This window comes from Chaetura pelagica, unplaced genomic scaffold (genome assembly GCF_000747805.2).
Source record: "Chaetura pelagica isolate M959 unplaced genomic scaffold, ChaPel_1.0 scaffold192, whole genome shotgun sequence".
Taxonomy (NCBI): domain Eukaryota; kingdom Metazoa; phylum Chordata; class Aves; order Apodiformes; family Apodidae; genus Chaetura; species Chaetura pelagica.
Genome location: NW_009952570.1, coordinates 413251 through 435383, shown reverse-complemented (window position 1 = coordinate 435383; position 22133 = coordinate 413251). Strand labels below are relative to the sequence as shown.

General features: G+C 52.5%; 1 protein-coding gene across 3 annotated transcripts in view; it reads left to right on the top strand.

The window, feature by feature from the left end:
* The first annotated feature begins 13475 nt into the window (after positions 1-13475).
* The window catches only part of EPHB1 (EPH receptor B1), a 50588-nt gene continuing 41930 nt past the window's right edge, over positions 13476-22133 (top strand). For all 3 annotated transcript variants that reach the window (XM_009993490.1, XM_009993492.1, XM_009993489.1), the window contains exons 1-2: positions 13476-13535; positions 16515-17196. In XM_009993490.1, the coding sequence (XP_009991792.1) occupies positions 13479-13535; positions 16515-17196 (739 nt within the window). In that variant the 5' untranslated portion in view covers positions 13476-13478. The remainder of the gene's footprint in view (positions 13536-16514; positions 17197-22133) is intronic.

The window sequence follows — 22133 nt, the reverse complement described above, 5'->3', positions numbered from 1 at the left end:
CTTTTGGCCCACAAAGGACCACCTGCCACGATTCCTGCTATCTTTGGGGTGCTTGCAGACCACAATCCCACCTTGTACGTGTGTTGCACCTTTTTGCTTTTGTTCCCTGAGCATCTGTGCCATGAGGAGTGCTTGGGGCTGAAGCTGTGAGCCCACCATCCAAAAGCTGTGGAGGAGAGGGGTGGGGAAGTCCTGGTACCCTGGTGAGCTGCAGGTGCTTGCTCCCCATCTGCCTGCCCTCCCAAATGACTCCCCTGTCACCCAGGTGACAGAGCTTGCTTGGATGTGACAGCTCTGTTGCGCAGAAGATGATGAACAGTAATGAGACCCAGAGCACAACGTGCACTTAAAGTGATTTATTTCAGCAAGGAAAACTACAATCAGGGAGGATGGGTCAGCTTCATCAGGAGAAGAGGTGGATATGGAGATGAGTTTCAGGGGAACTTTATCATCAACTGGTGCCACTTTACAGATGAACAGAGCTGGTGTGGCATGAAGACAGGCTGGGAAAGTTGGGGTGTTCAGCCTGGAGAAGAGAAGGCTCCAGGGAGACCTTAGAGCACTTTCCAGTGCCTGAAGGGGCTCCAGGAAAGCTGGGGAGGGACTTCTCATCAGAGAAGATAATGATAGGACAAGGGGGAATGGTTTTAAACTGGCAGAGGGGAGATTCAGGTTAGATATTAGGAAGAAATTCTTCACTCTGAGGGTGGGGAGGAACTGGGATGGGTTGCCCAGGGAGGTTGTTGATGCCCCATCTCTGGAGGTTTTTAAGGCCAGGTTGGAGAAGGTTTTGTGCAGCCTGGTCTAGTGGTTCGCTGCTCATGGCAGGGGGGTTGGAACTGGATGATCTTTAAGGTCCCTTCCAACCTGAGTGATTCTGTGATTCTATGAAATGGAGCTGTGCTGGTGACACAGGGACTATCCCTCACCCGTGGGAGGCACCTCCCTGGGGTCAGCTGGTGGTCTGGCTGGCAGCTGCTGGATGTGGCCCTGGTGGCATTCTCCTTTGCCTCCCTGCAACCCTCCTGGAAGTGTTCTGCTGAGGTGTCACTGGTGCTGGGAGCCAGCCCTGCCCGTTGCTGGGGAAGGAGCTGGCCCTGCCGAGGAGGGGGAAGGACAATCCCCGAACCCGCCCTGGCGCGGCTCCCGGCACGCAGATGGTTGTCCTCATGCTGGAGCCTTTTCCCAGCTTGCACCCGTCGGGCTGGAGGCAGGGCTGTGCTGGGCAGGCTGTCTGCCAAGCTGAGCCTCCTGCCAGCATCCTCCTCCTTCCTCTTCCTCCTATTCCTTGTCTCCCAGGGCTGGCCAGAGCTGGGGCCACTCAGCAGCTCAACCGGCCACTGCAACTTACTGGGAGAGCTTGGTGTAAGCACAGGCCCAAGTAAAACCTTGTGATTTGAGGTCATCTTAGGGCAGTGCTGCTTTTTCCTCTCTTCTCATGGAATAGGGATCCCAGGGCTCCATCTGGGGATGACACGAGGGGACAGAAAGCCTGGGCTGCCTCCATGTGGGCACGAGGTTTGCCTGCTGCTCCTGGCACACTTTGGATGATTCACCAGGAGCTTATGAACAGGGGTCCTGGAGTCACTGCTGTGCTCCCCATGGGTGAAGAGCATCTTCTAGAGGGGCAATTCCATTTGCTGGGAGCTATTGGTGTATTTGGGCAAGGGTTTAACCCAGCCCTGCTGGCCTCTTGGAGCTGGAACAGCTCCTTGCTTGAACGAGCATTGGGAAATCTTGGCAAACACTTCTTATTTACACAAGGACCCTGGTGTCACAGGCCTGTGTACCTAGAGAGGGCTCAGGTTGGGAGTCAGATGGTCTGGAGAGGACACAGAGTAGTTAGGGATGCTGGCTGTTGGCTGCTTTCACCAAAGCTGAAAGTGGAGAAGAAAAGAGACCCAAAAAAGGTAAGTCCCAGGCAAAGCTGGGAGAGCCAAGGGATGGTTTGCAGAGTGATTTTGGAAGGGATCTGCTCCTGGGTTTTCTGCCCTTGGCAATGGACCTGTGGCTTTTCCACATCCCCCTTCCCATGTGTGCAGCCTGGGCTGGGCAGGAGCTCTGCCAAGGTCTCCCCATGGGACTCAGGCAGAGCCTTCCCCATCCCATCTGCATCCCCACAGAGGCTCCCCTGCCCGCCAGCAGCCCCACGCTGGCACAGATTTATTTCCCTTTCCCTCATTTGCACTCGTGAGCTGCCTCCATATGGTGCACAAAGCAGGGAGATGGTGCTCCTGGTGCTGGGAGCTGCTTGCTGACGAGCTTTTGCAGTTTTCTCAGTTTGAGGTTCAATATTCCCACCCCCTCCCCTCAACGGCCAGGGCTCAGCTCATCATCTCCATCAGCAGCCAGAGCATCCCTGTGTGTTCCCACTCTTGTTCTCCTGCCCTTCTTGCTCTCCTTCACGAGGCAGAATCACAGAATCACCTTGATTGGAAAAGACCTTCAAGATCATTGAGTCCAACCATTACCTGTACACTGACAAGTCCTGAAGTAAACCATATCCCCATGTACTGTGTCTGTATGACTCTTAAATCCCTCCAGGGATGGTGACTTTACCACTGCCCTGGCCAGGCTGTGCCAGTGCCTGACAACCCTTTTGGGGAAGAAATTCTTCCTAATATCCAACCTGAACCTCCCCTGGCACAACTTGAGACCATTACCTTTTGTCCTGTCACTTGTAACTTCATTGAACAGCCCGATCTCCACCTCTTTCCCAGCCTCCTCTCAGGCAGTTGCAGAGATCAAGATCTCCTCTCAGCCTCCTCTTCTCCAGGCAAAAAGCCAGGAGGTCCAACCTGGGGTCCTCAGGATGCATCCTCAGACCAGCAATGCTCTTGCTGTTGTTTGGTTCTTCTTTGCACCTGGAAATAGTTGGCTGGCCTCCCTGAAGTCTTTCCTACCTGTCAGTTGCTGCATGAAGAAAATACAGGATGAGCCTGGTTGTGGTTGTTCTGTGCAGGAAGCTTGCTCCGGTCTTGCTGGTCCAGAGCCAGGCTTTTTCTTTCCTAAGTATCTAGTTTTGGTGGGGGACTTGGTTTCTGGCTCAACCCAGCAGTCTAGCTTTGGCTTTAGGCAGCCAGGAGATGTGTTGGGTTGAAAAGAGAGGCTTTTCCCCCAAATTCTGGTGCCTGGGGGGCAGGGCAAGGCCTGTGTTGCGTGGGCCTGGGGATGCTGTGGCTGGGCTCTGAGCAGCCTGTCATGTTCGTGGCTCATGCAGAATCCCTTGCAGCCCCACGCTGGCACAGATTTATTTCCCTTTCCCTCATTTGCACTCGTGAGCTGCCTCCATATGGTGCACAAAGCAGGGAGATGGTGCTCCTGGTGCTGGGAGCTGCTTGCTGACGAGCTTTTGCAGTTTTCTCAGTTTGAGGTTCAATATTCCCACCCCCTCCCCTCAACGGCCAGGGCTCAGCTCATCATCTCCATCAGCAGCCAGAGCATCCCTGTGTGTTCCCACTCTTGTTCTCCTGCCCTTCTTGCTCTCCTTCACGAGGCAGAATCACAGAATCACCTTGATTGGAAAAGACCTTCAAGATCATTGAGTCCAACCATTACCTGTACACTGACAAGTCCTGAAGTAAACCATATCCCCATGTACTGTGTCTGTATGACTCTTAAATCCCTCCAGGGATGGTGACTTTACCACTGCCCTGGCCAGGCTGTGCCAGTGCCTGACAACCCTTTTGGGGAAGAAATTCTTCCTAATATCCAACCTGAACCTCCCCTGGCACAACTTGAGACCATTACCTTTTGTCCTGTCACTTGTAACTTCATTGAACAGCCCGATCTCCACCTCTTTCCCAGCCTCCTCTCAGGCAGTTGCAGAGATCAAGATCTCCTCTCAGCCTCCTCTTCTCCAGGCAAAAAGCCAGGAGGTCCAACCTGGGGTCCTCAGGATGCATCCTCAGACCAGCAATGCTCTTGCTGTTGTTTGGTTCTTCTTTGCACCTGGAAATAGTTGGCTGGCCTCCCTGAAGTCTTTCCTACCTGTCAGTTGCTGCATGAAGAAAATACAGGATGAGCCTGGTTGTGGTTGTTCTGTGCAGGAAGCTTGCTCCGGTCTTGCTTGTCCAGAGCCAGGCTTTTTCTTTCCTAAGTATCTAGTTTTGGTGGGGGAATTGGTTTCTGGCTCAACCCAGCAGTCTAGCTTTGGCTTTAGGCAGCCAGGAGATGTGTTGGGGTGAAAAGAGAGGCTTTTCCCCCAAATTCTGGTGCCTGGGGGGCAGGGCAAGGCCTGTGTTGCGTGGGCCTGGGGATGCTGTGGCTGGGCTCTGAGCAGCCTGTCATGTTCGTGGCTCATGCAGAATCCCTTTGGCATTTTCAAATAAGATCTAGTAAATAGAAGCTGGACAACACCAGATGCACCTCTCACCATCAGGGCTCTCTGACAGCACGGCTGGCATTTTAGATTTAGGGCTCTCCGAGATGCTTGTTTTCATAGCGAGCGTGAAGCTTTTCATGGAGAACGTTGTCTGAGGCAATGACTCACCTTGACTCTCTAAAGAAGTGGTGACGTGGAGGGAAATGCAGGATGAATGTTGGGATTTGTAGAGCTTTCCTCGCAGGCAGTGCTATCCTGGAATAAGGCAAAAGAAATCCAGTGGGGAAGGAGAACCACAGGGGGAGGGAGGACAGGTCTGATGCTTTGGTTCAGCAAAACTCACTGCACCTGCTCCAGTGTTGCCTCAGGGCTGGGGGCTTTGTAGCCAAGCATGGTGCAGCCACAAGACACATGTGAGCAGGGGTCCATGCCCTGTGTGTATCCTTTTAAATTATCCTAGCACACGTGGTGATGGATGCTTTTGATGTTTACAGCTGCTCTTGTCTTCTCAGTTGGCTCATTCTGTGTGTAGAGGCTACAATTTCTGAGGGAATCCCAGTTCATTAGGAGCCCAGTTCTGCTGAACTCTTTAGGCCTCCATGGACCTTGTCTTTGAAATCTCAAACCCTGCTCTTACTGGATTTTTTTTCCTCCTCTTTTTGGTGTTCCTTACTTTCTCAAAGCATGATGAAGATCAAGGCCCCTCTTCTCAAGAGAAGAGTGTCTTCTTGGGTGAGCTCACTTGCTTCCATTCAGCCTGGCTGGAGCACACCATGTGCAGCCAATGCTGGTATGTGACCAAAATGTAAGCTACAAAAAAGTGGCAGAAGACATCAAGTTGTTGACATCACTCCCCCATGTTTGATTTATCCATGCTATCCTTTAAGGTGCTGTGCTCCTGCTTTGGAGTTTGGGGTGCTGGTGTCCTTGCTGACTTGGCTGGTGAAATGGTTGTCCAAGCCAGTTGATCTCTATCCAAGAAGTCCAGTGGTGTGAGGGTGCTGTGCCCACCCAGCTCATGCCAAAGCTGTGTGACAAGGGACAGTGTCCTCAGGCTCCTTACCCTCAGCCTTCATCTGCTTTGGTGTGTACCGTTGGCTGGTCACAAGCAGATGATTGCCCTTCCCCAACCTGAGCAATCCCTCATTCAAGCCTTGCACCACCCTCATCCTGGAGGGTGCTATTTCTCCTGGGCAGCCTCATAACCTTCTTGGAGGGTAGGATTTCTAGGAAGGCCTCTACCCATCCCTGGGTGCCCGAGTTCCTGTTTCACATCTTCTGGAGGATGAAGTGAGTCACTGCCAAACCTGACATATGGTGATTTTTGGAACAGGCTGTGGCGTTCAGTGATGCTTGCTGGCAACCCAGCCTTGTGAGAGCAAAGCTGAGGTTTTCAATGTGTAGTGATACTGTTCTGGAAAATGTTCTACTGAAGGATAGCCTTGTCACCTTGCAGCCCTGGGTTGCTCCTCCAGGGTGGCCTGTGGAGGAGCTGGGCTCTGGGGGCAGCTGGGTCTGGCTTGGTGGGCCAGAATGTTTGTTGAAGTGCTCCCTCAGCCCTTGGTGCTGCTTGACTTTGAGTTGCCAAAGGCACCTGTGCCCATCTGTCAATACTGAGGTATGAACCATGCCCTGTGCCCATGTGGATTTTGTATATCCACAGCCTGTGTGCAGCTGTCACAGGTGTGGTGTCAGCAACTGACTTGGTCACTACGGGAGCAAACGAGCTCCTTACATTTGGAAAATCTTGGGCTATGTGTCATATCCTGAAATCTTCCAGTTGCCTCCAATGCCTGGTTTGAGCTTGATGGGTTAAAACTTGTTCCCACATTTTCTAAAATAGGTTTACCATTTGGAAAACAAAATGTACTGAAAGCCCTATCCTCTCTCTCATCTTTATATTTGCTTTGGTCCCCTTTGTCTTTTTTCCCCCCACGGTGCATGATATTTTTTGGTAATTCTCTGCTGTTTCCTTCCCCCTCTCTTATCTCTCCCTCTGCAGTTCCTCTCTCTTTTCCTCTCTGTTCCTCTCCCCCTCTCCCTCCCCCATCTAATTTATTTCCAGGCAGGTTGTCTCTTTGATTTACTGTATCTCTTCTCAGTAGGATTATGATAAATGGATTGTTTGGCTCTGGCTGAGCTTGTCCAACACCATGTCCCCATGCTGGGTCAAGCCTCTTTGGAGCCTGAAGACCAAGCAAAGACGCTGGGGCTTGATCTCTTCAGCACAGTCTGCGGGAAGAGTGAGTGTTGGTAAATGAGACTTGAGCCTTATGGGCCAGACTTGACATCAACTCTGGAACTTCTTGAGCCTGCCTCAGGCGTGGGCCACTTAGCTGTGCTTTTCTCTTGCAAGGCACTTGGGGTTTGCCCGCCTGCGGACGCACGTCTGCTTGCAGAAGCGTGTTTCGTCAGGTGCTTTCAGGCACATCAAGCAGCATATTTCAATTTGCTGTGTCCTGACACGGGCAGTGTCTGCTTCTTGTAATTAGAGCGTTTCATCCCGCAGTCGCAGCAGGCAGTGGTTTATTGATAAAGTTGTTAGATAGTTGCTGAGCAAACACCCCCAAATCTGAGCTTCATTAAGCTGTCGCCTGCCCTGCTGCGATGCAGCTCCGCATGCGCAGAAATCCCTGGCAGGTCCTGGGGGAGGGCTGGACTGTGGCTTAGTGCATCCCCTCACAGATTCATGCAGAACGCTCCTCCTTGGCTGGAATAAGGAAATTCTTTCCCTTTCCAACCAAAAGTGGGTGTTTTGTTGTCTTTTTTTTGGCCATCGCACATATTCTCGTGCTGGCTGTTGATGGTGCGATGAAGGACAATGAAGCCGATGAAGGGTTTGGGGCATCTGTCTGATGAGGAGCAGCTGAGGGACCTGGGCATGTTCAGCCTGGAGAAAAGGAGGCTGAGGGGAGACCTTCCGGCTCCCTGCAACTGCTTGAGAGGGGGCTGGAGAAAGGTGGGGATCAATCTGTTCAATGAAGTTGCAAGTGACAGGAGGAGAGGTAATGGTCTCAAGTTGCACGTGGGGAGGTTTAAATTGGATGTCGGGAAGAATTTCTTCCCCTAAAAAGGGGGTATCAGGCATTGGAATGGGTTACCTAGAGCAGTGGTGGAGTCACCATCCCTGGAGGGATTTAAGAGTCATATAGACACAGTACTTAGGGATGTGGTTTAGTTCAGGACTTGTCAGTGTTATGGTGGTGTTTGGACTCTATTATCTTCAAGGTCTCTTCCAACCAGGATAATTCTGTGTGTGTGATTCTGTGTGGTGTCGTGGCTGCTCTTCTCCCCCGAGAGGCTCATGCAGACCCCAAAGCATCTGCAATTTCCTTTGCAATACAGGCAGGAAACGTTTCATGTTGACTTGCTTTGTTGTTGTTTCGCGCATCCTCTCCCCTCTCGCCTGGGTTTGTTATTTGGCGGGTGATCCTTCATAACGAACCTGCGGGAGATTGATGGGGAGAGCTCGTTATGCACTTGCAGAGCAGCTTCACCATTGTTCTGTAGCAGCAAAATGCACCATTAAAGGCAGAGAGCCATGGGAATGATGGGATGTAATTAGTTGTTGCTGTAATATTTTTGATTGAAAGTCTATCGATGCTGTGAGCGGCTCCTCCGGGAGCTGGAGCTCTTGGGGAACTCTTAGGGAGAGCAGTCCTTATCAAAGGGGAGAGGCTGGTCCTGCTCTGGCCTTGCTGTGATTAAACCATCAGGGAGACATCATGGTGCTCACAAGGATAACAACCAGGTGGGGAGTCGTCCTGTGGAAGAGGCTTTTTGGGTAGGATGTGCACCCAGCTGCTTGCCACCTCCGTATGGTGGAGCTGCACGGATCTTGTGTTCCTGCTTTTTCCCAGCTTAGTCTGAAGTTCATGATATACTGAAACCTTGCACACATGAACCTGGACCCGTGTCCATGGGATGCTGTGGACCAGAAGGTCATGCAGAATAACCTGGAATTACTCAGGCAACCTGGTGGTGTGTGCTTGAACCCCTTTGGCTATGAGGAATAGCGAGAGTTAAATTTAGATTATTTCCCCTGCACCTGGGGGACTTGCTTTCTTTTGTCTTGGAGAAGTGTGGTGCAAACTGTGAGCATGCAGGTAGTGGTGATGAAAGCCATGATGGGCTTGGTGTGAAGTCTTGGTGACTGCAGGAAGGCAGAGCTTGTGGCATCAGAGCAGTTAATGTTATTTAGCGCTCGGCTTTGTAATAAAGCCTCTTGGCTCCGTTTCTCTATTGTTCCCTTTCTCTGGTAATGTCACCAAACTTGGACAGAAGCTTCCCAAGCTGTGCGGTTGCCTTGGGCTGAGTTTGCTGAAGCTCTTGGGAGACAGAGAGGGGGTAGAAAGCAAGCTTGGCATTTATGAGAATGAGATAGAGGGGGAAATTCAGTGCTTTGCTTATGGCAAAAAGTCCTGCTGTTGTTCCCCTTTAGGAAGTCCTACTTTGGGGCTGGACCTGTCCTGGGGACATGCCCTGGACTGGGCTGTGCACAGACCCCATCAGCACTTGATCAGGCTCACTTTGTGTTGTGCAAGGACAAAGCTCTGATGATCCCACCCAGGGAGCATCCTCTGTCCCTCTGGACCCAAGCCCCATGTGCCCTGCCCCTCACTCCACAGCTGCCTGCCCTTCTCTGCTCTCCCTCCCAAGGCTCAGCTCTTGACACGCATCTCTCTACCTCCCAAGCATCTTGGGGGGCTTATTTCCAGCAGCTGGCATCCTTTCCAAATCTCTCTCTACCCATCTGTTGTTATCAAGCCTCCTCTCTCTTTACTTTGCTTAATTTCTATCCTTCTCTTGGTTGTCTTAGCCATGCCTGTGTCTCTTTGCAGATGCCCAAGCATTTGCTTTCAAGTGCCTCAGGCTGATGCCTGCTGTGATCTTCTTGCAGGAGCTGCTGCTTGCCTGGGGAGGGGGACAGTGTGCCCGAGGCATGTCTTGAGGAGTGCAGCACTCATAGAAGTTGCCCTGTGCCCTCCCCGAGCAGAAAGTTTGTCATTGTGTCTCTTTCTTTCCACATGACACTGTCAAAACGTGGCTGAGTTGGGTTGGCCTCCTGGCCAGGGGGAGGTTGCACCTTCTCATGGTGCCCTTCATGTCAGGGTGGTCTGACCTGTGGCTGGGGATTTCAGGAAATAAGTTCCACTTAATTTTGGATAGCTCAGGAAGGATTTTCTGGAAGAGGCTGAAATCCCATTGGGAAGGATGGTTGGCATCAGCCCGTGTCAAGTGAAGGCTCCCGTGCTGTGTGCTGCGCTGCCCCGCTCCGCACCTGGCTGCTCTCCCCTCATAAAACCCCCTTATTTCTCCCTGTGGCTTGGATGATGCCACCTCCCCTTTCCTCCTTGGACAGAGCTTATCCCACCTTCTCATCCCTGGACACATCTGACACCCCTTTTTCTGGGGCTGGCAGCGAGTGCTCCCGCCTGGATGGCACGAGTGCCGCCACAGATGGATGCGCCGCTCGGCGCCGGGGATGCTGCTGCATCCTAATTGCTGGCATCTTTACTCGTTACGAGTGTAATTGTGAGTAGACGTTTGTTTTTGTATTGATAATTAGGGACTGGAACAGATGGTGGAGGCTTAGTTTAAAGTAATGTGTCCATTAAAGAAAATCTACTGTATACAGCTGAAGATTCTTCACTCTAAGAGAGCTCAGCGCGCTGTAGCAGAGCTCGTCTTCTCCCTAACGAGGACTTCAGCCATTACAGCCTCGTCAGCTGCCTTCCAGGGATGCTCAGGTCCCACAGATTCCTCCAGGGGAGCCTGTTGAGCACCCTCCTGGGCAGAGCATCCCCTGGGACATCACCGTCAGGTGTAGGAGCTGCTGGAGGTGGCTCCTGCCTGTGGGGCACTGAGCCCTCACTGGCACGGCGGTGGAACGGGCACTGGGTGATGCTGGTGGATGTGGTTCTCCCAGCATTGCTGTGCTGGATGTAGGAGGCATGGAGAGATTATGTCCCCCTGCACTGATCCCCACCCTGCTCGGGCTGAGGGGATGAGCACACCTCTCCCAGCAGGACCCCCCGCGCCTACCCCAGTTAATGCCCACGGGGTATTAACACCCAGTGCCAAATAACAAGGACAGGTCCTGGCAGCAGGAACTGAGGAATGTGGGAGGAGAGATGTGAGGTGTCCATGTGGCTTCTCCACTGGTCCATGGCAATCCCCTCATTAGCAGGCAGAGCAAAGGAGTTTTACTGCCTGTCCCTCCTCCCAAGGGATGGCTGGCTGGGGGACAATCCCCGTGTGTCCCACCAGCAGCAGTGTTTTGCAGCCAAGAGATGGAGGGGTGAGCCACCAGTTCCCTGGGCCATGAACAGCGTCTCCTCCAGTGTCACAGCATCACTCCTGCTCCCTGAAAATGAAGTAAAATACAAGATTTCCTCCAAGAGGAAGTAGCAGAGGTCAATGGGAAGTAGCTCAGCTGAGCCTGTCTGGTGCCAGTACCTCTGAAGTCACTGAGTTTGGGTGAGTTCAGTGGGAATGTGAGCTGAAAGGGGGGATTGAACCAGTTCATATTATTTTATTAAAAAAACAAACCAAACAAAAACAACAACCAAAACCTACCAAAATAAGCCACCAAACTATTTTACCAGGTTATGGATCTCCTTGTATATGGCAGTGTCCTTGGGTTTCAGGGCAGGAGATGGTCTGCAGAGGGTCAACCTTTTTAGCAGGGGCTCTGAGCCCTCTTTGTCTGTTGGTTTGCAAAATGCTTTAGAAACATGGAGCTGCTGAAGTGCAACTTATCTTAGAGTCACAGATTGGTTTGGGTTGGAAAGGACCTTCAAGATCGTCTAGATCCAGCCCCCTGCATGGGCAGGGACACGTCCCACCAGACCAGGTTCTTCCAAGCCCCATCCAACCTGGCCTTTCATTTCAAATATCTGGTATTCACACATTCTCACTCTTTTATATACAGAATTTTTCTTGCTTTGATTCTTTGCTAAGGGGAAAAAAAGGTGAAAGTTTAAAAAACAGGTGTCATTAAATTAAGCCTTTAAAGATGCAGCTGCAGTGGAAACTCTGTGAGTGTCGCCTCCCTGGCCAGAGGCCATGTAGTCCCTTAGGACTCTGGAAACCTCCAGAGTGAGAGCTTCTCTGTGGTGTTTTGTTTGCCAATTTATTCACTTGCTTCTCGGTTTATTTAGTTATTTTGAAGTCTCCAGCTTCAGGAGCTGCTGTGTGCCCTGGTGGTTTTGCTGCTGTGCCCTCCTGCTTTCTTTCCAATACATGGAAAGGGGCCAGGAATACCAGGAGGTGGGTTGGGACTGGGTGATGTTTGCTTGGCCTTTTGCTTCCCCTTCCTCGTCGATTTATGCAGAGGCCTTTGGGGAGGACCAAAATAGGAGGGGTGAGGCACCTTCCAGTGCCTGAAGGGGCTCCAGGAAAGCTGGGGAGGGACTTGGGACAAGGGCAGGGAGAGAGAGGATGAGGGGGAATGGATGAAAACTGGCAGAGGGGACATTGAGGTGAGATATGAGAAAGAAATGTTTCACTGTGAGGGTGATGAGAGCCTGGCCCAGGTTGCCCAGGGAAGCTGTGGCTGCCCCATCCCTGGCAGTGTTGAAGGGCAAGTTGGATGGGGCTTGGAGCAGCCTGGGCTGGTGAAGCCCCTGGCAGTGCCTACAGCAGCATCCTGGAAGCTTTTGGGGCTGCAAAAGTTTTGTCAGCAACCAAGGGGCCTTTCTGCTGCATCTCAGAGGGTTTGCCTCGCTCCCTCTGCCTCTGCAGCCCCACTTGTCTTTCTGGTAGCCAGGCTGGGTTGGCAGCTCTGGCAGGGATTTTGGGAAAGGGAGTGTTTATCACCAGAGGCAGGGTGGGGAGCTCCTGGTCACGCTTCTCCAGCTTCCCATCCCGGAGCAGCCACCAAAGGGAGGGGTGGGAAGATTAATGGGAGTCTCGTTTCCCGCTTGCGATGGCTGGAGCAGGCGTGGAGAGATTAAAAGCAGCAGGCCGGCAGCAGCTCGTATTCCTGGGCTGATTTGGATTTCCTGAGCTTTCTTTCTCTGCTTCCACCCGTTTTCCTGGCGCCGCAAAGCTGGGAGTACCTGGGAGCAGGGGGAAAGGGGGGGAGGGGGATGCTCAGCTCTGCCAGCCAGCACTTCGCCTCCTCCCATTTGGTGGAGACACAGGAATTAAGGAAATTAATCTGCGTGTCTGCTTGCTGCAAACAAATAAATACAACCTGGAGGATTTTCCCCATCTGTTTCTATATGTTGTGGCTCTCACTTTTGTTCTTGTTTTATTGGGTTTTTTTTTGTTATTTGTTGTATTTTTAAGAATATAAGTAGGGAAGTGTCAGCTGTGTTACAGCTTGTATTTCCCACCCAGTCCTCCCATCAGCAGAGGAACATCAACCCAACAAGGGGATTTGAGTTTGTTTGTTTGTTTATTTGTTTGAAGTCACTCTGACAAATAGTAACTGGGTACAAGGACAACTCGGGGCACCAAACAGATGTGGTGGGTAAAAGGGGATGTTGGACATGGAGGGATGAAGTGAGTAGCTTCAAGCGCGTTGGATGGGACTTGTTCAAAAGCCTGTCCAGCAGTGCTGGGGGAGAGGATGGGCTCTGCCTGCCAGGAGAGGCTTTGCTCCAGCCTCTTCAAACTCCCTGCTTTATGGAGATTGCACTCCATAAAATCATAGAATCATGGAATTGTTTGGTTTGGATTGTGACCTTCAAGATCATCCAGTTCCAACCCCCTGCATGGGCAGGGACACCTCCCACCAGCCCAAGTAAGCCCCATCCAACCTGCCCTTCAACACTGCCAGGGATGGGGTATTTCCCTGGCACCATTTCCCTGGGCAGCCTGGGCCTGTGTCTCACCAAAATGCAGCATGCTTCTTCATTTTTTAAATTAGTTTTAGTTGGTAAAGCTGGTTTCCTTCCCTAGGCTTGGAAGGGTCAGAGATGGTAGTGTGGGCTGGTGACTCTTTGCAAAGAGACTTGTCCTGCAGTGTTTGCTCTGTAGTGGAGCTGCCCTTGGTTCATTGGCTGTGTTGGGGCACCTGAGGTAGATCCACATGCTCCGTGAAAGCAGCTGAATGTTTTGCTGTGGCTCTTTGCTCACAATGTCGTTGAAAACTTGGGGAGTAACCACTTGGCTTTTGTTTTCTTGTATTTCCTCAGAAACTTTGATGGATACTCGGACGGCGACAGCAGAGCTAGGCTGGACTGCCAACCCTCCTTCGGGGGTAAGTGCCACTTGGCCAGCTGACCCTGGCACCATCTCCTGGGGTTCCTGCTGCTTCTCTTGATACGCAGGTGGGGGGGAGCTGGGGAAGTCACACAGGAGCAGCATTGCCAGGGCTGAGCATCCCTTTCCTGAACTGATCCTGGGGTCTTGGCAAAGGTGGAGCTTTCCTCCATCTCCAGGCTCTTTCCTCCCTTGCCTGTCCTTCCAGGTGAAGGGTCCAGCCCCCTCACTCCTCTCCAACCCCCTGCTCGTGCCTTCCTTCTCCTGTGCCAAGAGGTTTGTAATTAGGAAACATTAGCAGGCTCCAAACAGCTTTCATACCTGGAACATCACCCGTAATTGCACTCGGCAGTGCTCTTCCCTGGCTATTAATGTCACTTTTATGAAGTAATGAGGAACAAAACACCCTGAGGCACTTAAAACATCTTTTTTATATCATATGAGCCTTTGAGGAATGGAAGCATAAAATAACCTGACTCACATTCCCCTGGCAGAGAAAGAGACTGTGCTGGGGAGGAGAGAAGTGTCAGTGGGAGGGGATGTGAGGTGATGGATGAACATCATGGTGGGACAGGCTGGTCAGGCAGGGTCAGGTGCAGCAGCTGGATCCATCCCTAGGGTCTCATGGTCCTCATTGAGTTACTGATGAGTCTTCTCCTTTGTAGGAGTGTATATTAGAACTTCCACAAAGTGTATTTGGAATCTGGCTGAATAGGAGCCAGTGTGTGCTCAGGTGGCCAAGAAGCCAACAGCATCCTGGCCTGTATCAGCACTAGTGTGACCAGCAGGACTAGGACAGTGATTGTACCCTCTGTGCTGGGCACTGGTGAAGCTGCACCTCAAATCCTGGGTTCAGTTTTTGGACCATTACTACAAGAAGGACATGGAGGGGCTGGAGTGTGTCCAGAGAAGGGTAATGTAGCTGGGAAAGGGACTAGAGCACAAGTCTGATGAGGAGGAGCTGCGCATGTCCAGCCTGGAGACAAGGAGGCTGAGGGGAGACCTTCTGGCTCTGCAACTGCCTGAGAGGAGGTTGGAGCCAGGGGGGGCTCCTTCTCTCAGGCTTCTCTCTTGGCCCTGGAGGTGATGAGCTACCTCTCCTGACCCTGAGGTTGCTGTTGACATGGACTCTCTGCAGGCTTGGTGTCCCTTTGGGTGGTGGCATTACCCTGTGACAGGCTGAGCTCCAAGAGTGACTCTTTGCCCCAACTCACTGATATGTCCCGGGGCTCTTGGTGTTGATAGCAGCACATGGATGCCAGGCTGTGGTCCCCAGGACGTGGGCTCTCCTTCTGCTCTCCCTGATGCATGTACTTTAAATCTCAGCAGAGATGGAGAAGAACATTGTCTTAATCGGCAGCTCCCTGTGAATTATTTAGTGGGATCTTGTCAAAATGAGGCATTTGTTGCTGTTAATGTCTCAATGGCAGCAGCTGCTGGCACTGTGGGTCCTTCCAGCCACAGGGACCTGCTGCTGTTCAGTGCATGCTTCCACGAGCACTCAACCCAAGGATGCCCACGGGAGCATCAGCATCACCCTCCGTGAGTTTTTATGGGTGGTTTGGTGATGTTGCTCAAGCAATGAACCAACCTGAGCTGTGATCTTTGCTTCAGCTCAGGTGGGACCCCGGAGCAAACATTCTGCTGCAGGTGTTGGCAGCGTGCGGGGGCCCCTGGGGGGGTTTTTGGTGGGAAATGGAAGAGGGTAAAATCTGTAGGGTTGCAGGGTTGGTCATGGGCCAGCAGCTCGTGGGAAGCCCCCACAGGAGCAGGTTGGCATCCCCCACATGCTGTGTGGCTGCCCATGGAAGCACGAACGCGCTGCCGCAGCATTCCTCTGGGAATGATGCATGATGTTCTTCCCAGTGCTGCTTCAAGATTGCCATATGAATAATGCTGCTACGAGGAGACTGTAAACATGGATTAGTTAAAATGAATGGATTATGAGGTTGTAAATCTGTCTGTAGGACTCTAATGCCATCATAGACTATTCACAGTTTGCCGCTGTCCCTTAATTGAAATTGTAGCCTGGATTATATTAATGCCCTTCTATAAATCGAATTGCAAATCTATATTCTCTCTCTCTCCGCAGCGTCAATGTTTTATTTAGTTAGTTTTCTCTGCCAGGGAAGTGATCCCGTTGTGCTGGGAGCCTGGGGTCAGGCTTGCTCTCCAGCCCACGTGCTGCCTTGGACTTGAAGAAGCTGTAGCCTTGTGTGCTGCCCTCCTTCCCTCCTTCCCTCCTTCCCTCCTTCCCTCCTTCCCTCCTTCCCTCCTTCCCTCCTTCCCTCCTTCCCTCCTTCCCTCCTTCCCTCCTTCCCTCCTTCCCTCCTTCCCTCCTTCCCTCCTTCCCTCCTTCCCTCCTTCCCTCCTTCCCTCCTTCCCTCCTTCCCTCCTTCCCTCCTTCCCTCCTTCCCTCCTTCCCTCCTTCCCTCCTTCCCTCCTTCCCTCCTTCCCTCCTTCCCTCCTTCCCTCCTTCCCTCCTTCCCTCCTTCCCTCCTTCCCTCCTTCCCTCCTTCCCTCCTTCCCTCCTTCCCTCCTTCCCTCCTTCCCTCCTTCCCTCCTTCCCTCCTTCCCTCCTTCCCTCCTTCCCTCCTTCCCTCCTTCCCTCCTTCCCTCCTTCCCTCCTTCCCTCCTTCCCTCCCTCCACCGGGTGCCTGGACCATCTTTCCAACCCATTTTTGAGTCTTATCAGGGCAGCTGAGGTGGTTGCCCATGTGGAGAAGGTGTGTTAGTGTCAGCTGGGAGCAATGGGGAGAGGTGTGCAGGGGCGTGAGGGTGAGATTTTCTTCTGGTGCTGGCATAGCTGGTGTTTCTCCACGTGTCCCACATCGTGTGTCCGTGACAAACTTCCTAGCACCCTTTGGGATCCTTCCTCCAGCCCTGCCCTGTGCGGGGTGGGGAGGTGGCACCTCCGTGGCCCATGGGCCACCGCCTCTGCTGCCCTCTCATCACCTCTCCCTTCTCCTTTCTGCAGTGGGAAGAAGTCAGCGGCTACGACGAAAACCTCAACACCATCCGTACCTACCAGGTGTGCAACGTCTTCGAGCCCAACCAGAACAACTGGCTCCTCACCACCTTCATCAACCGGCGTGGAGCTCACCGCATCTACACCGAGATGCGCTTCACCGTGCGGGACTGCAGCAGCCTCCCCAATGTCCCCGGCTCCTGCAAGGAGACCTTCAACCTCTACTACTACGAGACAGACTCTGTCATTGCCACCAAGAAGTCCACCTTCTGGACAGAGGCACCCTACCTCAAAGTGGACACCATCGCTGCTGACGAGAGCTTCTCCCAGGTGGACTTTGGGGGCAGGTTGATGAAGGTGAACACAGAAGTGAGAAGTTTCGGGCCTCTGACCCGCAATGGTTTTTACCTGGCTTTCCAGGACTACGGGGCTTGCATGTCCCTGCTCTCCGTCAGGGTCTTCTTCAAGAAGTGCCCTAGCGTGGTGCAGAACTTTGCCATCTTCCCGGAGACGATGACAGGAGCAGAGAGCACCTCTCTGGTGACTGCCCGGGGCACCTGCATCCCCAATGCTGAGGAGGTGGACGTGCCCATCAAGCTGTACTGCAACGGGGATGGGGAGTGGATGGTGCCCATCGGCCGCTGCACCTGCAAGGCTGGATACGAGCCTGAGAACAACGTGGCCTGCAAAGGTAGGGTTGCTAACCAGGCACTTCTAGTGCTTTTAAGCTTGGCTTCACAATATTGTTCTCCCCAGACAAGGTGTTTGGGGGAATGTCTGTGGTGAAATCGACTCTGTGCTGTTTATTTGGGAGTCCTGGTTGACAACGGGTTGGATACGAGCCAGCAGTGTGCCCAGGTGGCCCAGAAGGCCAATGGCATCCTGGCTTGTGTCAGGAATGGTGTGGCCAGCAGGAGTAGGGATGTGATTTTTCCCCCTGTGCTCAACACTGGGGAGGCCTCACCTTGAGTCCAGGGTGCAGCTCTGGGCTGCAAGAAGGACCTTGAGGTGCTGGAGCAGGTCCAGACAAGACAATGAGGCTGGTGAAGGGACTGGAGGGAAAGTCTTATAGGGGTGGGCTGAGGGAGCTGGGGGTGTTTAGTCTGGAGAAGAGGAGACTCAGGGGGGACCTTCTCACTCTCTACAACCACCTGAAGGAGGTTGTGCTCAGGTGGAGTCTGGGCTCTTCTTCCAGGCAACCAGCAAAAAGACAAGAGGGCCTGGCCTGAAGCTGCTCCAGGGGAGGTTTAGGTTGGATATCGGGAAGCACTTCCTCATGGAGAGGGTGATCAGACCTTGGGATGGACTGCCCAGGAACGTGGTGGAGGCACCATCTCTGGAGGTGTTAAAGGAAGGCTGGAGGTGGCACTTGGTGCCATGGTCTGGAGATGTGGTGGTGTCAGGTCACAGGCTGGACCTCATGGTCTTACAGGTCTTTTCCAGCCTTGGTGATTCCATGATTCTGTGATCTACCCTGAAGTGGTTTTGCTCTGGTGAGCGGGCAGGGATTTGGGAGCAGCCTCAGCCCGTGGCTTCTCGGTGGTGGCCAGAATCTGTGATCAGCGTGGCCAGGACATGGGCACAGCCACCCCTGGAAGCCACCTCTGTGATCTGGTGCCTTCAAAGCGCCGCTTTCATCCGCCTCGTTATTCCCCGGGAAGCCGCGGGAGCGGAGCGGCCGCCGGGCCCGGCTGTGCCGACGCTGCTCTGATCCTCTGCATTAATTGGCATTTCTTGCTGCTGGTTTTTTGGGTTCCCCCAGCCACGCTGCCAGCTGGAGTCCTCCACGGCACCAGGTCATGAATATGGAAATGGTGCTTTTCATCTCCTCTTGCTGTTCTGATGAATATTTCCCAAGTACCATTGGAGAATTATTTGGTGGTTTTGTTGTTTTGTTTTTCTTGACTTGCTGCCCTTTCCTGCTCCTCTCCCAAATGAAGGTGCTGGTTTTTGTGTGCTGTTAGAAGACGAGAGGGGGTTTTGCGTGAGAAGTTAATCCCAGTTCATTGGTGCTTTCCAAGAAGATGGGCACCACCAGGTGAAGGAAGGGTTGGGAAGTTTTCACCTGAGAGGGCAGTGACAGGACAAGGGGTGATGGTTCTAAACAGAAAGAGGGGAGATTTAGGTTGAAAGACGTTCTTTAACATCAGGGTTGTAAGGCACTGGTTGCCCAGGGAGGTTGTGAATGTCTCCTCCCTGGAGGTGTCCAAGGGCAGGTTGGATGAGGCTTGTGCAGCCTGGTCTGGTGGGAGGTGTCCCTGCTCATAGCAGAGAGGTTGGAACCTGATGATCCTTCAGGTTGCTTCCAACCTTCCCTATTTTATGATTCTAAGAAGGAGAAGGTCAAAGGCAGGTGTCAGTGCTTTAGGGCTGGTTTTGGGGAAGGAGGTAACAGGAAGAGGTCTGGCTGGGACCTCTTTTGGTGTAGATGGCAGCAGATGGAGCACCAGGCTTGGCTGTGATGCTCCTTGGTGTGGCCACCCCAGTGTTTCTTCTCCACCTGTAACTCCAGATACATGAAAATGTCAAAGTTGGGATTCAGGCTATGGAGAAACTTTTTTGCTGGCTTTAAACCCAGGAGCTTGTCAAGTTTTTCGCTGTGAAAAACCTTTCTTCTGCCTGTCCAAGTGATGCCTTCCCGTGCCAGGCCTCCCAAAAACTGGGATGCCACCCGAGTCCATGCACTTCCACATTGAGCTGCCTTGCTGCTGGGAATCCTGTTGAGTGTTGCAGTTGATGCTGAGCGTGGTTTTGTTCCCACCAGGAGATGTTCTGTTCCCATAAGGAGCTGCAGTGCTCCATGGGTGGGAGGGCGCTCCACAAACCCAAGTGTTCCTGGCAAGATGTTCCTCTGCTGTTGAGTAAACAAACAGAAAGTGCACATGGTTTTGTGGCAAAATGACATTTTCTCATTGTGCAGAAATAAATGCTAATTTCAGCTGAAGACTGGGACTGGGAAATCGTGTCATTTTTTGCCAGAAATCTGGGAAAACAAGGATTATGGAAAACCTGTCCCCGGTTTTGGTGGTCTTGACCTTTCTATCCTGGGGTGGTGGAGGAGGCTGAGGTCTTGAGTGCCTCTGGGGCCCTGGGAGGAGTGTACTGCAGCCACCCAGCACTCACAGCTTTGGGCAGGGTGGCAGGGGACAGCCTGGCAGTGCTCAGGGTGATTGTTGGACCTGTCTCTGTGGCTTTTTTGGTTTCCTTTTCTCATGCAAACCCCCCGATGGTTGTGATGGTTTTGTGCCATCACAGCTGGGCCAAACAAAGCCCTTGCGTGCAAGGAAGTCACTGAATTTTTTGTGCCACAGTGTCCATCTCCATCCATGCTCCCCCTCCTCAGTGGCAGCAGCAATGACAAAAGAAACACTTTGTGGCATCAGGAGTGGGCTCTGTGAAGCTTCCAGCCAGAGCTTTGCATGTGTGGTGGGAGAAGGCTTTGCATTTGAGCTCCTTTGTGGGGAGAATTCAGGGTCCTGGTAGGTCTGAAGGGGTAGAAATGTCCTCATGGCTTGGAGCATTTGGAGTCCTGAAAAGCAGCAGAATCCACTGTGGGTGCAGACCAAGCAGGTGGCTAAAGGGCACCAAGCACATGCTTGGTGACAAGATCATGCTTTTTTGATGGTCCTGTGGGCACTGCCAGGTGCTGGTATGACGCTGTCTCCAGAGCAGAGCTCTGATACCTCCCCTCTCCAGTTCTTTAAGGGTATTTCCCAGTTCCTGTGTCGGGGAGAGATGAAATGCTGGAATGGTGAGTGGGACCTGCATGTTAGAAGGTCCTGCTCAGTGCTGGTGAGGAACATAAAGCTGCCAGGCCCTCCTAGAAGTTCACTAAAACCATCCCTAAAAGCCAGAACCAGGATTTAGGTTAGAAGGGTTGGAAAATCAACTGTGTTTGAGTAAAAATCTGACCTTGGGTTGGACTCTGGCTTCTTGGTGCACCTTTTGGCCCTTAGGCTCCTCTTTTCCCTGTGGTCCTTGGAGACCACAAGGGAGGACCTGGGCCCGTTTCCCAAAGGTTAGCAGGCAGGAGGTGGCACGTGGCAAGGTTTAGAAATAATAATTTGTTGTTTTTCTGTTTGTCATTGTGCAGGGTCATATCCCCCTGCCTTGTTCCCCTGCTGGGTTCTCCTGGCAGGGATGCTCCCAGGAGGCACATGCTCCTGACATCTGCTCAAAGCCTTCATCAGCCTGAGATGAGCCACTTAACAAGCCTGGGGGAATTGTCACCAAGGGAAATGAAAAAACCAAAACCAACCCAACCAAAAAAATACCTCGATATTTTAAGGCTGAGAAAATGTGCTTCATTCTTCAGCAGTGAGGGGGGAAAAAAAAACCAACTCTGGGTTGAATTGTTCAGCTCCCTCAGCTCTTTCATCCCTCCCACCCCCCCCTGGGGACAGGGCCTGTGTCTATCATGGGGCTATTAGACCTGAGTAGTTTTGTGCTGACAGCAGAGCTTGAGGCCACTGAGGTATTCATTAATACCAGCTTTTATCAGCACTTAGCTACCCGTGGAAGGCACAGGCAGAACACCATCCTCAGCGGGGGGATTTTGAGCCCCAAAGAGATGATCATCACATTTTAGGGTCGGAGTGAGGAGGGGTCGTCACTGCCACGACCCTGAGATGGAGATGGGTGGGAGGCAGATCTTCTAGATTGGTTGTTTACCCCTTATTTTTTTTTCATCCTGGGCTGGTTGGGGTTTGACCCTCAAGACCTCATGGCTGGGTGTGAAGCCACATTGCTCTCAGCTAGGATGATGGCACGTTGGACTGGGAAGCTTGCTGAGCTGTCTGCCCCACCCTTTGCAGCACCTCCTGCCCGTGGGAGCTGTGGGTCAATGTGAAATGGAGGCAGTTATTGAATCCAAAATGAATAATTCATTTGATGTCAGAGCCCACGCTCCGTTCGGGTTGATATTAAATCCATTCGTCTTGCTCTGCCCCGTCCCTCAGCCCTGCTTTATGGCTTCCTGGTGTGGTCAAGGTGCAATGCATCATCCTGCTGGGGAGGAGGTGGGAGGAGAAGTGGGAGCGGGGATTGTTGGGAGGCTGGGGAAATCACTGGAGACCTTGGAGGAGCCTGCTGGGTGGATTTTGATTGTTCCCCTCAAGGAATGTTATTAACCCCTTTCTCTGCTGGTGTGTGACTCTGAAACCTAATGATGGCAGGGTAACCCCTCACTAGAGGGATGGCAGTCGTGGGTCTTTCAGCTTTCATCCCTTCTGACTTGGAGGATGGGACACTGTCTGCTGGAATCATGCTGGGTCTTTCTCTGAGCTTCCCAGTGCCAGGAGGTAACTCAGAAGCAGCCAGCCAAGGGAAAAATCTGGATCTAAAGCAGCTTGGTGTTGAATATTCACTTTGTGTGTCTAAACCCAGGGAGTTGGGGCAGGAGAGCAGTCCTGCTGGTCTCACTTTTGTTTGCCCCTCCTGCCAAGTTCAGGGTCAGGAGCCTCCAACCTGCTATGGCTTGAGATAACAAACTGACCTGCCTGTGTGTGTGGCTGGAAACCTGAGCTGGCAGGGGTGACAAAAGGAAAAAAAAAAAGATTAAGAAAGTTGGGCTGTGATGCCCAGGGTGCAGCAGCTGCCTCTGGAGCATCCTTGCTCCCTGGCATTCCT